This window comes from Thalassophryne amazonica, chromosome 6 (assembly GCF_902500255.1).
Source record: "Thalassophryne amazonica chromosome 6, fThaAma1.1, whole genome shotgun sequence".
NCBI classification, from domain to species: domain Eukaryota; kingdom Metazoa; phylum Chordata; class Actinopteri; order Batrachoidiformes; family Batrachoididae; genus Thalassophryne; species Thalassophryne amazonica.
This window is the reverse complement of record NC_047108.1, coordinates 17,500,520-17,518,045: the sequence shown is the minus strand read 5'-3', so window position 1 is coordinate 17,518,045 and position 17,526 is coordinate 17,500,520. Positions and strand designations below refer to the sequence as shown.

At 41.0% G+C, this 17,526-nt stretch overlaps 2 protein-coding genes and 1 long non-coding RNA gene across 5 annotated transcripts in view; 2 read left to right on the top strand and 1 right to left on the bottom strand.

Moving 5' to 3' along the window:
- abcd1 (ATP-binding cassette, sub-family D (ALD), member 1) overlaps positions 1-1,859 on the top strand; it is a 57,088-nt gene extending 55,229 nt beyond the window's left edge. For all 3 annotated transcript variants that reach the window (XM_034171827.1, XM_034171828.1, XM_034171826.1), the window contains one exon: positions 1,297-1,859. In XM_034171827.1, coding sequence (XP_034027718.1) covers positions 1,297-1,452 — 156 coding nt within the window. In that variant the 3' untranslated portion in view covers positions 1,453-1,859. The remainder of the gene's footprint in view (positions 1-1,296) is intronic.
- Positions 1,791-17,152, bottom strand: LOC117511902. The gene is made up of 3 exons (XR_004561124.1): positions 17,130-17,152; positions 9,859-9,863; positions 1,791-2,714 (listed from the first exon to the last, which is right to left on the bottom strand). It is a non-coding gene; the product is annotated as an uncharacterized LOC117511902 (long non-coding RNA).
- plxnb3 (plexin B3) overlaps positions 5,645-17,526 on the top strand; it is a 158,078-nt gene continuing 146,196 nt past the window's right edge. The window contains 2 exon segments of the mRNA XM_034171829.1: positions 5,645-5,740; positions 6,175-6,282. The gene's annotated coding sequence lies outside the window, so the exon portion shown is untranslated.

Sequence of the window (17,526 nt, the reverse complement as noted above, 5' to 3'; positions counted from 1 at the left end):
ACTGTCAGTGTTGCTGATACACTGTGTTCATGAAGCATTAAAAGATCAAAGTTCAAATCCCAACACTCAACTCATAGCTTCCACTTTACAATGCATCCCGAAAGTGTTCACAGTGCTTCACTTTTTCCTCATTTTGTCATGTTACAGCCTTATTCCAAAAAATAAGTAAGTCCCTTCAGCTGCTCCCTTTTTTGCACTCGAGTCGCCACAAATATCTGAGGTGGATCTGCATTTTGAATTGGCAGAAGTTTTACGCCGGATGCTGTTCCTGATGCAACTCCACATTACTTGGAGGAATATGGCAGGGGTGAGGTTTGAATTGGGAACCTTCTGCACTGAAACCAAGTGCACTGACCACTTGGCCACCAACCCTGCTCGTGATTAATAATAAAAATTCTGGAAAGTATTCACAGCGCTTCACTTCTTCCACATTTTGTCATGTTACAGCTTTACTCCAAAATGGAGTAAATTAATTTTTTCCCTCAAAATTCTACTCACAACACCCCATAATGACATGACAAAAAGTTCTTTGAATTTTTTTTTGCAAATTTGTTAAAAAATAAAAAACTAAGAAATTGTATGTACATACGTATTCACACGTTTTGCTCAACTTTTGCTCAAAATGACCATAAAGCAATCAGCTCACAGTAAATGATTCAGAGGTTAGTTAAAATTTTCACAAATACATATTAATAACTATTAACTGCTAAGTACGCCTTTCATATAAACATCAGTTTCACTCATTAGAATGATGCCAGAATAGACACAGATGCTGTTTTCCAATTAAAAATAAATAACTAAAAACTTTTAAAAAGTTGTCAGTTGGTGTGTTTCTAGATTCAAATTAAATTTTGTGGAAATTCTTATTGGACCACAGAAGAACTGAGAACATTTTGGTGGTAATTTAAATCTGCCTGAAAATGATTTCTTATCATGAAAAAAAGAAAAAGTAATTTCATGACATCAGAAAGTGGTGGTGGGGCTTGAACTCAGTAATGACTGTTAGTTGCTGCCCGTCAGCTCGAGACACTCGGGTTCGTTCGCCCTGGAGGCTGACGCGGCCGTTTCCTGTCACCCGTCTATTGCTGCTCCTCCAGGGATAAAAGCCGAGCGGACTATCGAGTCATCTCCAAAGTGCATGTTTTCCGCATCCAGCTATCAGGCGCGTTTGTGAACTGTTTTCACAAGACCACACTAACATATGGGCCTGTAGGGGGCGCCGACACAGCTTCACACTAACGCTCTCCTCGTTTGTCCTCCCTCTTCCCTTCTGTGCTCCTTGTGTTCTCCTCACAGGAGGAGAAACAGCGTTTGGAGAATCAGCTCTCTGGGATTCCTAAAGTGCAGCGGCGGCTGTCGGAGCTGCGCCTGCTCCTCGGAGAGCGAGGCGGGGAGGAGCGGGAGGAGGAGGAGGTGGTGCGGGAGGAGCACTCCTCTGAGTTTGAACGTTGAGCTCTTTGCAGTTTTTTTCTTTTTAACACACTGAATATCTTTTTTTTTCACCTTCTGTTTTTAGCTGTACGCGTCAGAATCCACGTTTCCTGTGTGCTGCAAAACTACTGTGAAGAAAATTTACACAAACGTTTAAAAATCCTTCAGTTCTTCTCGGACTGATTCTGTCATCAATCACACGTGAAGATTTTCTGAAATTAAAATGTTGGAGCCTTTTTTTTTTTTCTTTTTTTTTTTTTTTTTGCTAATATTTGGACAAATTCTGATTAAAATTGATTAAGATTGTAATTCACTCAGATGTACATTCTTGTTTTTTTTTTTTGTTTGTTTGTTTTTCAGGCTCGACCCATATTTAGAGACTTTTTTAAACATTTGTCACCACCTCTTTTGCTATGTCAAGTTTACTTAAAAAAGGTCTATTTTAAATATTTCGGTCTTTTTTCCCCCAAATCAGCGATATGCCGCCGATTCAATTAGAAATGTTTTGCGCCAATCAAGTCTTCGGTCTTGGACCATGTTTGACTTCACTTTTAACTGAAATGAAAAAGCTCCCAGGCTGATCTACGTAGATCTGCCGCTGTCACGGTGTTTTGGCGTTGAGAAGCCAATCTTGGCGGCCTGATGAAGTGCAGCACTTTTCTGTCTCAGTGCATTTTCCCCTGAAATACCTCTAAACCCGCTGCCTTAAAAACCACGTTACATGTACACTCTTTCCTGCAGTTAACGGACTGCAATTTTTTCTGGAGAAATTGTATTTATTTATTTTTTTAGCTGACACAAAAGGTCAAATAAGAGTTTTTTCTGAATTTTGGTAAAGATCAGAATGATTCCGCTGACTGAGCCGCTGGAGTCTGTCAGGCTGAGGTGCTCAGGGTCAAGAGGTCAGCGTCACTTTCTCAGTTGACCTCTGATCCAGCGGTCGGAGAGCTGCAGATTTTTTTTTTTTTGGTGCCAATTTGAATCTTATCAGTTTTTGTGCAATTTGTGTGCCAGATTATCTGTAGTAGTTTTTGGCCTTTTATTGTTGATATGTAATGACAGTGGTTGGATGAAAAGTTTTGAGCCCGCCTGTAGGTGTGTTTGATGGTTATTTGTCACTGTTACCGGTGTCTGAGAGCTGCTTCAGCATGTTGCCACAGTAACTCCGTGTTTAAGGCCTGAAACTTTAGAAGGTTGACAAACAAAAAGACATTTTTCTCTCAGGCCGGGGGAACTTTTGATTATCTTTCTGTCCTCTTGAGTTCACATTTTTCATCTCCTGACTATCATGGTGAGTTTCATTCACACACATGGACTTTAATCACATATTCACCACGCTGTATGATTATTTAATCCAGTGAGTTTGTGCAGCGTTTCACTGATCTTGGGCTCAGAAGTTTTCATCCAGACCTCATGCCATTGTTTTAATTGTACGACTGCTGGATCGATATAAAAATGAAGCTGCTGAAGAGTTCATCAGAAAAATGTTATTTTAGAGAGAAAAGTTGTTGAATATATTTGATACTGTGCAGTGAGTCCTTAATGATGATGATAATTTCTAATTATAATGATGATTTCTAATTATAATGATGATGGTGATGATAATGATCATTTATAATAATGATCATCATTTATAATTATATTAATGATGATTATTTATCATTATTATAATGATGATGATCATCACTTATAATTATTATAATGATGATGATCATCACTTATAATTATTATAATGATGATGATCATCTTTTATAATTATATTAATGATGATGATGCCTTAAAGTGTTGGAATAGAAATCAGTCTTTGTCTTTACGTGCGTCTGCTTTGTGTGTGCACTTGACCGCTTGCCACACTGAAATGTTTTATGGTTTTATTATATTTCTGCTTTGATTGCTAAAATAATGTCAGTCCACCAGTGTTTGGCCAGAGGGGCGCTGTTCCATCTCTGGTAATGTAAAAAAAAAAAAAAAAAAATCAAGGTACACTTTTTTGAAATTGTTCATTTTAAGTAACTTTGGATATGTCAAAATATGACTCAAAATTGTATTTATATATATATATAATGATTACAGTAATTTTTGCTTTATTTCGTGCCCTTTTCAATATATTATCTGCAGAACGGTGTCTGTGGATATTTTAACATTACCACAGTTTCATTCCACTGGTCAACATAATTTTTCTTGCATGGAGTTTTTCAACGGATTTTTGGTCATTTGGGTGCACCGAATCTGATGTTAGTTTTTCCAATTTCATCATGTTTTTGAGACATGAAAACATTTTTCTCGTATCAAGCATTGAAGCAAAAGCTGCAGTCTCACACACGTTCTCAGCACCAAAAACCATATTATGGCTCTTGTTCACATTTCATGAACCTGGTTCATAAACTATGCTTTTTAAGCTGCGTTTGTGCAATTAGTGGGTCAAACCCGTGAGGGAATGAGCAACTTTTGCATAATCCATCAATAACGAACATGCAGATTGTAAAAAAAAAAAAAAAAACGGAATGTGAGAGATGAAATCCGAGCTCAGATTCAGCACCCCAAAATGACCCTAAATCAGTCCTCAAAGTTCATGCAAGAATACATTTTTTTTTTTTTTTGACCAGTGTAGTTATGAATTTGGACTGAGGAGACATAAATCGGATGAATTGTGTAGAAATTACACATAGATGCCTAAAATGTTTGAAAAACTACAAATAAATAAAACATGATGAATTTACATGCAGGATGTGTGATCAGTTTTCACCTTTAAAATGCCATAATTTATGTCCAGTAGAAAATCAGTAGTAAATCTAATTGTATTTCATTTAATATTGACATGTATTTCCTTTAAGCTCATTATGACATCACTGATGAGAAGCTGACTGCTGCCCTCTGATGTCTCCTTGGTGCACACAGGTCATATTATCATTGTTCTTATTATTATTGTGAAAAATTGTAGAATTTAATTCTAGATTATGAAACCATAAGCAAACGTATGCGGTAGGCCATGGAATAGAAAAAACTTTCAGATAAAACATTTATTTATTCCACATCTGGGAAATTAATTTACAGCAACAAAATCAAGAAAGACAGAGTACATGTAAATATACAAAGAAGAGGGATGAAATCTGGAGAAAAGACAATTTCATTCATTTGGACTTTAATTACCATGTGTAATGTACCTACATAATGCCTGGTGTGTGTGTCCGCGTGCGTTTGCGTGTGTAAAAAAACAAACTCAAAACAGCTGGACAGATTTAACTTCAAATTTTGTGGGAAGAATATGTGGCTAGATTTCTCAAGGTGAATACATTTTGGAGTGTTTTGGTACTGTCGGGCCTCTTGTGTGCGTCCCACCATCAACTCCAGTGAGACCTCTGGACAATAGCCGTAGGGTGTTTTGCTTGTTCCTTTCAGTGCTGCTCTGTTGGGGATGTGTGGAAGGCCCAACCACTTCCAAAGAAAGGCACTGGTCTTCCTTTTGAGGACTGCAGAGGCCGGCGGAAGTCACTAAGAGTTGGGGCAGAATAGAATGTTGATGGATCCAGGATCTAAATACCAGCAGGCAGACGAGACCTGTCACCCTTGGTGAGGTGAGTACCGAGCTCTTGGGTGGATTTCTGGATGGCAGCGGCGTCTCAGGGTTGAGTCAAAGAACTTCCTCAAACTGTTGGCTGGATCTTCCGTCATAGATGGAATGACGGGTCCTGAGATTGAAAACTGGAATCTGTCACCTTCCCCTTCGTCAACACCATGGACCTCTACTCATCCATATAAGATCCACCTGGTGGTGTATGTATGTAGTCTGGGTTCCTTTGCGTTCCACCTCAGTTGACTTGACCACCAAGTTCATGGCAAAGCCGAGAAGAAGAACAGAGAAGGTCCATCCAGCCTGTTCTTCCTTTGCCCAGCTGACGTCTGACCCAGAAGTCACCCTCAGCCTGTAGTAGTAGTATTAGTAATCTAGGATCAGATCCTTGATCTTACTGGGTGTGTGAGCTCAACCAGCTGATTTTCTTTGACAAAATGTTTAATTTAGTTTTTTGGTGCCTTTAATCACATCACCTTAAAATCATAAAGCTCGAGCTCCATATATATATATATGAACTTTGACTATGTGTTCATAAAAAATGCTATCACAGATTTCCTTCAGGAGCTGTTGAGCGGGGCAGCAGGTTGTGGGTTTTGTTCCCGGGGCGGGGTCTCTGCCGAACCTGTTGTGACGCTCTGGTTGCGGGTCGAGGATTCTGGATCTGTTCGACTTTGTGGATTTCTGTTAAGTATACTTTGGACTCCGGCGGACCGCACACAGGCCTGTCGAGTTCAGGTGAGTCTGATCCGGATCACCCCGCTCCGCTTTTCAGCGCTCAAACTTGTTCCGACCTGCTGCCTACAGGAGCAGCGGCTCTGGCTGCCCGCCAGACTCCATTCGCAAATCTCACTCTTAAAAAAATCCACCCGGAACTCCGACCGAGTACAAGAGTGAGACAAAAACCCTCAAAGTGTAACAGCACCGGTAGAACACGCGCTTTCATTCGGTTCTCAAAGTCACACCTGAACGTTAAGTTTTATTGCTTTTTAGTGGATTTTTTTTTGTTGTTGTTGGGACGCGATCATGCGTCATGTGAGTTTAAAAACGTGAGTTTTCGTCAACGGCGGCTGGTTTATGTGTAAACTGACTATCATTAAAGCGTCAACATGAAAATTATTTGTTAAATCTGTATTTTAACAGGTTTTCTTTCCGTTCCATTGTGTTTCAAGCCTGTCCTGACATTCCAGCACGCGCGTGCGTGCTGCGTGCCCGTGGAGTCTGGGAAAGTCGCAAAGTGAGAATCAACAGAGGCGGAGGAAGGAGGTGCCCCCCCTCAGGTGACCGGACCCCCCAACACACACACACACACTTCATTCAGAAAATCTCCAAAAGTTCTTTGGTGCTGAAACACATCAGAAGAATGTATTCAAACCGCAGTTTAAAATTAAGATGGGAGAATATTAATCTGCTCTCAGTTTGAGATGCTACACGAGTAAATTAAGCAACCATTCTTCTGCTTGTTGAGTTTGTAACCTGGAGTCTGGCTTTGAGGTGTTAGATATGGCAGTATACCTGTGGGTTTATATTTTATTTCATTATAGTTTATTTTTAAATAATCACTTAATTGGTAAGGTTAGACCTTGTGTGACGTGCCATGAGGTAACTTGATTTGTGATTTAGTGCTAAATAAATTGAAATTAATTTAAAGGGTCATATTTTTAGTTTGTTAGGGCTTAATCATGTAAGTGGGGTTGTATAGAACTGGTTTTTGCACTGAGAACAACAGAAGAGTCAAGTTACTCTAAGTTTCATTTTACTGCAGGTCAGAGCAAGAGTGGGACCTCCCGCTATGCTCTTGGTGGCCAATTAAGTTAGGAGTTACGAAATAAGGTCTGCCTATTGCCACGCCTATATTGTGTTTTATAAAAACTCTTTCTTGCCTTCATTTGTGGTTCAGATCACATGTTCTCCTGCGTGAGATACATAACACAGGCTTGTTAATTTCACCAACTCTAAAGAAATTTTAAATTGAGGAATAGATTGAATCCAGACTGTAATTGGGACGGGACACAAAAGATCAGAAGAATTACAGAGGCGTGTGCAGATTAATCTTTTCAGGTTTGATTTCCATGTTTCTGGACCCTCTGTGGAACCCTCGAGGACCGCAGAGGGTCCAGCCGAGTCAGCAAAGGTGAGTCTGACCCGGATCTGTCTGATTCACTTTTAAGTGCTGAAACTTGTTGCAAACTCAGTCCTGGAGGATGAGCTTTTAGGTCTGGTAGTGGGAAAAAAAACAAAAACGGGCGGTCATTGTTAATACGGTACTGTGAGCAAACCCTGAACTGCTGTTGAATATTGTGCAGTGGTGGGCACAGCTAACCAAAATGTTAGCTTCAATAACAACTAATCAGCTAACTGAAAAATTAACTTGTGTAAAGCTAAACTGATAAACCATCCAAAACTTTATCGGAAGCTACAGCTAACCGATAACTTTCAGTATTGTCTCCTGTACATTTGCAACAACTTCTGTCTGTGCGCCCTGCCCACTGCTGGAAGCTGTTTATTACATATTTTGCAGCAGTGAAGCAGTTGGGAGGAGCTAAGCTCAACTCTACACACACAAAACAAGCCATTATTCCTTAACAGGATGCAGCCGTGCCACCGTGAGGCAGAGGTCTTGGAAAATAAAGCAGTTTCGACTTATGGTTTTGATTATAAAAAATAAAAAATAACTTAAAATGGCGTCCAAAATGGGTGCCAATAGACCCTAATCATTAAAGTACATACATTTGAACATCCTGCGATTTTGCAAGTTCTCCCACTTAGAAATCATGGAGGGGTCTGAAATTTTCATCTTAGGTGCATGTCCACTGTGAGAGACATAATCTAAAAAAATATCCAGAAATCACAATGTATGATTTTTTTAAATTTATTTGTATGTTACTGCTGCAAATAAGTATTTGAACACCTGTGAAAATCGCTGTTAATATTTGGTACAGTAGCCTTTGTTTGCAATTACAGAGGTCAAACGTTTCCTGTAGTTCTTGACCAGGTTTGCACACACTGCAGCAGGGATTTTGGTTCACTCCTCCATACATATCTTCTCCAAATCTTTCAGGTTTGGAGTTTCAGCTCCCTCCAAGATTTTCTATTGAGTTCAAGTCTGGACACTGGCCAGGCCACTCCAGGACCTTGAAATGCTTCTTACGGAGCCCCTTCTTAGTTGCCCTGGCTGTGTGTTTGGGGTCATTGTCATGCTGGAAGACCCAGCCATGACCCATCTTCAATGCTCTTACTGAGGGAAGGAGGCTGTTTGCCAAAATCTCGCAATACATGACCCCATCCATCCTCCCTTCAATATGGTGCAGTTGTCCTGTCCCCTTTGCAGAAGAGCACCCCCAGAGTATGATGTTTCCACCCCCATGCTTCACGGTTGGGATGGTTTTCTTGGGGTTGTTCTCATCCTCTAAACATGGTAAGTGGAGTTGATTGCAAAAAGCTCTATTCTGGTCTCATCTGACCACATGACCTTCTCCCATGCCTCCTCTGGATCATCCAGATGGTCACTGGTGAACTTCAAACGGGCCTGGACATGTGCTGGCTTGAGCAGGGGGACCTTGCTGCCCTGCAGGATTTTAAACTATGACAGCATTATGTGTTACTAATGTAATCTTTGTGACTGTGGTCCCAGCTCTCTTCAGGTCATTGACCAGGTCCTCCTGTGTAGTTCTGAGAATCATCCTTACCCCACAAATTGAGATCTTGCATGGAATCCCAGACCGAGGGAGATTGACAGTCATCTTGTGTTTCTTCCACTTTCTAATAAATAATCATAACAGTTGTTGTCTTCTACCAAGCTGCTCGCCTGTTGTCCTGTAGTCCATCCCAGCCTTGTGCAGGTCTACAATTTTGTCCCTGGTGTCCTTAGGCAGCTCTTTGGTCTTGGCTATGATGGACAGGTTGGAGTGTGATTGATTGTGTGAACAGGTGTCTTTTATACAGGTAACAAGTTCAAACACGTACAGTTAATACAGGTAAAGAGTTCAGAATAAGAGGGCTTCTTAAAGAAAAATTAACAGGTCTGTTTGAGCCAGAATTCTTGCTGGTTGGTAGGTGTTCAAATACTTATTTGCAGCAGTAACATACAAATAAAATATTAAAAAATCACACATTGTGATTTTTGGATTTTTTTTTATTTTTTTTTTTTACATTATATCTCTCACAGTGGACATGCACCTAAGATGAAAATTTCAGATCCCTCCATGATTTCTAAGTGGGAGAACTTGCAAAATCACAGGGTTTTCAAATACTTATTTTCCTCACTGTAGTAGGAACAAACAATAGGCTTAATAATGAGAGAAATCATTGGTATTTTAGTGAAAAAACCCAATTTTGGTGGCCATCTTGGACGCCATCTTGGATAACTGGCTTGAGGCCAGTTTTTATTTTTGGGAACATCCTGATTGTGTTTTGGGGTCATCTAAGGAACCTAAAAAAGTTGGTTTGGTTTAGTCCTGGGGGGTGGGGTGGTGCAAAGGTAGTGGTTGTAGCTCCCCTAGTACACAGACAGATGCCAAAGGGAATATGGGTAAATGAGCCTCCCTAACACTGATTGGTTGACTCATTCATTCTATGTAAAAACCAACACGTCAGTGATGCCGGTCTAATCTAACCACTTTTTTTGTAACGAGTAATCTAACGCGTTAATCTTTCCAAATGAGTAATCAGATTAAAGTTACTTCTCCAAGTCACTGTGCGTTACTATTATTTTTGCATTGTGGGTCGACAGCAGCATTAAACTTGGTCCGTGGGGAGGGGGTTGGGGTTCTGAACTGCCCACTTTAAGCGAGCTGTGAGCTTTTCATCAGCTCCAACTCGTCCTCACCTCTTAAAGCACGGTGAAAATAGCACACCTGCACTGAGCTTTACAAAGTCATTTTTATGCTTTATTTTTCTCCTTTATTTAGAATTCTGAGCTGAGCCGCTCCGTATCGTCTCGTTAAAAACAGCTGATCCTCCGCGACGTGTCAACAACTAACAATATTTTCCACTCAAATGCACCTAAACTCTCTTTCTGAGGACCACATGATGTGAAAACACAATAAAACTTTCTTACCTGTAAATCTGGTCATGTATTCTGCATAAATAAATGTTATCCATTCTTTGTGTGTTTTTGTGAAGTCAAGAAAGGGTGACTATAAAGTGAGTTTTGGCAAAACAGGTATCATTGTCATGTTGAGGTGGCAGAGGGTTGTTGTCGGCAGCTGGGGAAAGTATACTCAACAAAAATATAAACGCAACACTTTTGGTTTTGCTCCCATTTTGTATGAGATGAACTCAAAGATCTAAAACTTTTTACATATACACAATATCACCATTTCCCTCAAATATTGTTCACAAACCAGTCTAAATCTGTGATAGTGAGCACTTCTCCTTTGCTGAGATAATCCATCCCACCTCACAGGTGTGCCATATCAAGATGCTGATTAGACACCATGATTAGTGCACAGGTGTGCCTTAGACTGCCCACAATAAAAGGCCACTCTGAAAGGTGCAGTTTTGTTTTATTGGGGGGGGATACCAGTCAGTATCTGGTGTGACCACCATTTGCCTCATGCAGTGCAACACATCTCCTTCGCATCATCTGTGAAGAGAACACCTCTCCAATGTGCCAAACGCCAGTGAATGTGAGCATTTGCCCACTCAAGTCGGTTACGACGACGAACTGGAGTCAGGTCGAGACCCCGATGAGGACGACGAGCATGCAGATGAGCTTCCCTGAGACGGTTTCTGACAGTTTGTGCAGAAATTCTTTGGTTATGCAAACCGATTGTTTCAGCAGCTGTCCGAGTGGCTGGTCTCAGACGATCTTGGAGGTGAACATGCTGGATGTGGAGGTCCTGGGCTTGTGTGGTTACACGTGGTCTGCGGTTGTGAGGCTGGTTGGATGTACTGCCAAATTCTCTGAAACGCCTTTGGAAACGGCTTATGGTAGAGAAATGAACATTCAATACACGAGCAACAGCTCTGGTTGACATTCCTGCTGTCAGCATGCCAATTGCACGCTCCCTCAAATCTTGCAACATCGGTGGCATTGTGCTGTGTGATAAAACTGCACCTTTCAGAGTGGCCTTTTATTGTGGGCAGTCTAAGGCACACCTGTGCACTAATCATGGTGTCTAATCAGCATCTTGGTATGGCACACCTGTGAGGTGGGATGGATTGTCTCAGCAAAGGAGAAGTGCTCACTATCACAGATTTAGACTGGTTTGTGAACAATATTTGAGGGAAATGGTGATATTGTGTATGTGGAAAAAGTTTTAGATCTTTGAGTTCATCTCATACAAAATGGGAGCAAAACCAAAAGTGTTGCGCTTATATTTTTGTTGAGTGTAACTAAAAAAGTAACTAGTAATCTAACTTAGTTACTTTTACAATTGAGTAAACAGTAAAGTAACTAAGTTACTTTTTCAAGGAGTAATCAGTAATTGGATTACTTTTTCAAAGTAACTGTGGCAACACTGGTTGGTATTTACATATAAAGGTGCTTTTGTAAAATATGCCATTTTATTCATATATTTTAAAAAAAGCCATTTGCAAAAGTCTCAAGTTGTGATTTTTCAACTGTCTGATATAACTGGGGTCAAAAGGCATAGAACACTGCCATCTACTGGTGCCCAGGCGCTCAGACCCTTACCCATAATCCTTTGCGTACCAGTTTTTTTTTTTCACGCACCAGAGAGTTGCTGCTGTTTAAACAACAGAATCCACAACATCAATTGTAAATGAACATTATACAACCAAAATGTCCATTTTTATTTCTTTAGCTGCTGCAAGAGGCTGCAACAACTCTGTCATGCAAAAGATTATGGGATATCGCAATACTTAGAGCGAATACTGCCATGAACACTACTGGCCAGTAGATGGCAGCAGAGACCGTGAAAAAGTGCCAAAACAAATATTCCAAATTATCCGTGTGCCACATTTAACTTGCGTGGAGAAGCAACCTGAGTTTCTTCTGGTATTTTTACATAAAGCAAACACAATAACAATGTCTATAAACCCAGAGAATATATTCTCACGAGAGCTTTAGGCACAATATACAAAGAGTTTAATGCTGTTGTCCGTGTGGAGCCTGATCAGAGCTCAAATGCATTTCTCTTGTGACTGTACTGAGATTACCCATAATGCACCTGGATACAGCATGTCCTCTCTAAGACCTTCAAAATTAGTGCAATACTTTAAAACGAAAACATATAGCTGATGTTTTCACTTTGTAAAACTTCAGAAGTGATGTTTCTGAAATTAGTTTTGTTAAAATTTTAACCAGAAGTTAAAACTTTATGCCTCTGGATGACTTGGGTGATATTGCCGGTGAGTTAGCATGGTGTCAAGAGCAATTATCTTGTGACCATTTCTCCTATGACTGCAGAGAATAGAGCTGTTTATCTGCTACAAAACATTTAACAGGTAAATGCTAAAATCTTTGATATTAGACTTAACCCTCTGGGGTCGACGCCGTCGTATAGAACGGCTAAGACCAAGCTTTACTAAATTATAATAACTTTTGAATGATATGAGATAGAAACTTACCTTTTTTTTTTTTTTTTTTTTTTGCTGAAAAGTTAACTCCGCAGACTTTCGAGCCAATGTGAGTGTCCAATTGGTTCACCGTCACATGGTTTTCCAAAATCCAATCGTAGGGCAGATTTACCTCTCGTGAAAAGCCAAAGATTGTTTTCAGGAGTGATGTGTTACTAGTTGGCCCGTTTGAATAGCCCCCTGGGTGCTCCAATGAGTACATACTATTAGTACATACTCTGTGCGCCCTGCACCATTACGCACAGCGATCAGTGAAAGCAGGAGCAGACAGAGAGCCTCTGATGACAATCTCACATGCTCAAACAGTGTGTGTAACTATCAGGATTGCTCCATTAGTTTGCATGTAAATGTTACTGGATAACTCTGTTGTTTCTCTGTGTAAAGCACTGTTTACCATATCAATGGACAACAAAACACATAGACCATTTTGTATATATTGTTCAAAATGTGCATTTGTGTTTATTGTCTGAAGCTTTTAGTTCAGTCTTTTGCACAAGACCTCAAATTACCTTTATAAAGTGTCAAAACAGTTGTTTATTATAGTTTGCTGTGTGTTTTGAATAAATGTGTGTGGAAAATTATTTTCCTCTTTATTTTTTCCTTACCTATTTTTGATTGTAAACCTTTATTACACTTATAAAACACAACAAAAACATATATATTCTGAAAGCACAGGTTGTCCTGAAAAAAAAGAGACATCAAGCTTGATTGTGGGATGCAGGGAGAGCTGTTAACAGCAATAATAAAACATTTATGCCAGGCGAGTGAACTGTCCAAAAAATGCCCTCGGACCCCAGAGGGTTAATAAGTGTTTATAACTGATTAAGATTTATTCATTTCACCTACAAAAACTTGTTAGCGATCTAAAAATTATCGGACCAAAATTTATCAGAAGATAATTGAGCTGATGATGGTTTCCAGAGTTATCTAAAAAGCCAATCCGATAATGAAGACATTAGTTTCAATAATTAGCGGTTAGCGGATTAGCGGAACTGTGCCCACCATTGATATTGTGAATAGTTTAAATAAAATAAAATTGTCTTCCATCTCTCATGCTCGTAACCTGGAGTCTGGTCTCCAGTTGTGTGTCGTGTTGATGATTCGCTGTGTGAATGATGGGCGGAGCTTTATGCGTTCTTTCATGACAGCTGTGCGCAAAAAAGAAAAGTATTTCTGGTCGTGTTTAACGCTCGTGTTTCAGTCACTCATCAAAGTATTTTTTTGGTACTGAGGAGTTCTGTTGTCCAGCTCATAAAAACCAGTTCTCCAGAGTTTCAGCCTCAGAGTCCCAGGAGGTTCTGGTTCCTGGTCTGGGTCACCAGGTGCTGGATTCTGGTGTTCGTGGTTCATTTTCTTTTTGGTAACAAAGAGACGGAAACGCAAAGCTTCAGGGCTGAGTCCACAGAATAAGAAAACAGACAAATAACACAGCGTCATGAGACGGCGGGAAACAGTCCCCGCCCCCTCTGAGGTCACAAAGACTTCTTAGATTTTTTTCTTTCCTTTTTCTGTCATGTCAGTGACACACGTGGCAAACACAAGTCAGCTGATTGGCCTCTGTAAGTGTGTTAGCACCAGGCTCAGTGAAGTTTCCTCAAGGTTTTCTTCAGTCTTCAGTATTTTTTAAATTGGTTTCTTAAAGTCACTTTAAAACTCTCATTGATGAAAGTAAAGTTTTGTTGCTTCATTCTGAAGTTGTCATCAGAAAAGCTCTGCCCCTTTAACCTAGAGATCTGAATGAGCGGATGGTGAGGTCATGTGATCTGTGTGAATCATCATCATGTGATGATTATTTAAAGCAGAGTGGTTTTGTGTAATCTGAGGCTGGATTAGGTCTGTGGTCCAGATTCCAGATTACTGTTTTTCTTTAATCATCTCTAATCCACATGCACGCGGTCTTAATGTGCTGTAATCTGCCGCCTTCACACCAGTAACACCAGTATGGCCCAGTTTGTTAAAAAAAATATCTATAACTGAAAAGTTATTTTCAGGATTTTCTGAATCTTAAGTCGTCGTCTGTATAAAATGTTACAAACAGCTGACGACACTTTACAATCGACGTAACTACCTAGCCACGGCACTTTAGCTGGCTAACATGGCTCAGGGGACTGACTGTTGGATTTCGGAGTTTGATATGAAGGCAGTGTGTCCAAAAGATGTCGTCTTTGTTCCTTTAAATGGAAAGAAACATCTGCATGCCCCGCCCCTTCTCATTTCAGATCAGATGGGCGTGTCACATGGGAATGGGCGTGCACAAGTCCAAACATGGGCTTCTGTTACATATGTCACAGAGTTGTAAACCAAGTCATTTCAAGCCTAAATCTAGTTTAAAGCAGGAGAATTTTCACATGTGCAGAAACAAAAACCCATCAGATGTCAGCTTTGATTAATATTATTTTCCAGTTAATAAATTAATGAAACTATGTAAAATCTCAGACACCTTCAGTTTGATATGAAACAGACAAAATCATCAGAGCAGTGACGTCTGGCGTTTTCATGGGAGGAAAACATCGACTGTGCGCCATTGCCTGTCGTGACGTTGGCGAGGCTTCAGAGGACCAGATGGGCATCAGGTTTGAGTGGAAGTTTCCTTGAACCCAGAACCGTGAAAGCGTGCGATGAGCAGACGGGTTCCAATGTGGACCATCTGCTTCAGTCGACTTCACCACATTGTGCCCCTCAGGGGGGCATGCACATGCGTTATTCACGTGCACATTCCAGAACGTGTGTGTGTGTGTGTGCGCACGCAGACGCTCCTGATCACAAATAACACCAGCTGACCGTCGTTTGTTCTTTGTGCTTGAAGCCTCTAAGTCAGGGGTCAAACAGTCACGCTGTGTGGAGGTCAAAGGTCAGACTGTTTTTCCTTCCTTTCGGTCAAAGTTCTGTGTTGGCTGTTGGTCTGACTGAATGTCAGATATGTCTGCATGTTGATGTTTTGCTAAGTGCTGGCTGCTGCCCACCGTGGCTGCGTCCCAATTCAGGGGCTGCATCGTTTGAAGGCTGTATTTGTCTGTCACATATGCCATAGTGACCAGACCGTCTCATTTCACAGTTGGTTCTGGTCTCCGCGGTCCCTGAAGGTCAGATCTTTGTAGAATGCAACCTTCAAAGGGCGCAGCCTCTGAATTTGGAAACAGCCAGTGTTTTTACCTTTGGCTCCCTTCATCAGTCACGCGACATTCATTGTTAGCTTCCTGTCTGTAGTGTTGATCTCCTGAGGGTTAAAGGACGAGTTCACTTTTTTTTCACTTTTTTGCAGCTGCTGTCAAATGAACTGCATATATATATATATATATATATATTAGTGAGGAAAATAAGTATTTGAACACCCTGTGATTTTGCAAGTTCTCCCACTTAGAAATCATGGAGGGGTCTGAAATTTTCATCTTAGGTGCATGTCCACTGTGAGAGACAAAAAAAAACAAAATTCCAAAAATCACAATGTATGATTTTTTTTTTTTTTTTTTTTAAGACTTTATTTGTATGTTACTACTGCAAATAAGTATTTGAACATCTGTGAAAATCACTGTTAATATTTGGTACAGTAGCTTTTGTTTGCAATTACAGAGGTCAAACGTTTCCTATAGTTTTTCACCAGGTTTGCACACACTGCAGCAGGGATTTTGGTCCACTCCTCCATACAGATCTTCTCCAAATCTTTCAGGTTTGGAGTTTCAGCTCCCTCCAAAGATTTTCTATTGAGTTCAGGTCTGGAGACTGGCCAGGCCACTCCAGGACCTTGAAATGCTTCTTACGGAGCCCCTCCTTACTTGCCCTGCTGTGTGTTTGGGGTCATTGTCATGCTGGAAGACCCAGCCATGACCCATCTTCAATGCTCTTACTGAGTGAAGGAGGTTGTTTGCCAAAATCTCGCAATCCATGACCCCATCCATCCTCCCTTTGATACGGTGCAGTCGTCCTGTCCCCTTTGCAGAAGAGCACCCCCAGAGTATGATGTTTCCACCCCATGCTTCACGGTTTGGATGGTTTTCTTGGGGTTGTTCTCATCCTCTAAACATGGTAAGTGGAGTTGATTCCAAAAAGCTCTATTCTGGTCTCATCTGACCACATGACCTTCTCCCATGCCTCCTCTGGATCATCCAGATGGTCACTGGTGAACTTCAAATGGGCCTGGACATGTGCTGGCTTGAGCAGGGGGACCTTGCTGCCCTGCAGGATTTTAAACCATGACAGCATCATGTGTTACTAATGTAATCTTTGTGACTGTGGTCCCAGCTCTCTTCAGGTCATTGACCAGGTCCTCCTGTGTAATTCTGAGGTTTCTCAGAATCATCCATACCCCACAAAGTGAGATCTTGCATGGAATCCCAGACCGAGGGAGATTGACAGTCATCTTGTGTTTCTTCCACTTTCTAATAAATAATCATAACAGTTGTTGTCTTCTACCAAGCTGTTTGTCTGTTGTCCTGTAGTCCATCCCAGCCTTGTGCAGGTCTACAGTTTTGTTCCTGATGTCCTTAGACAGCTCTTTGGTCTTGGCTATGGTGGACAGGTTGGAGTGTGATTGACTGTGTGAACAGGTGTCTTTTATACAGGTAACAAGTTCAAACAGGTGCACTCATTCTCTCTCACACACACACAGATGTCAGGGTGCTGCCATGCAAGGTGCTCACTACACACCAGAAGCAACCCAGGGATTAAGGACCTTGCCCAAGGGCCCTTAGTGATTTTCCAGCCTACCAGGGGTATGAACAGAGGATCCTCTGGTCTCAAGACTAACACTTAACCACTAGACCATCACCTCCCGAGTCAGATTAAAATGTTTGCGATCAATCTGCTGAAGGTGCTGATCACCTTGGAAACATCAGAGACAATTAATGAGGCCATTAAACCATGCAGGACACGGGCCAGACGTACAGGGCATGGGACGGAAGTCCAGGACACGGGCCAGACATACAGGGCATGGGACGGAAGTCCAGGGCATGGGACAGAGGTTTTAAAAAGAGGACATTTGT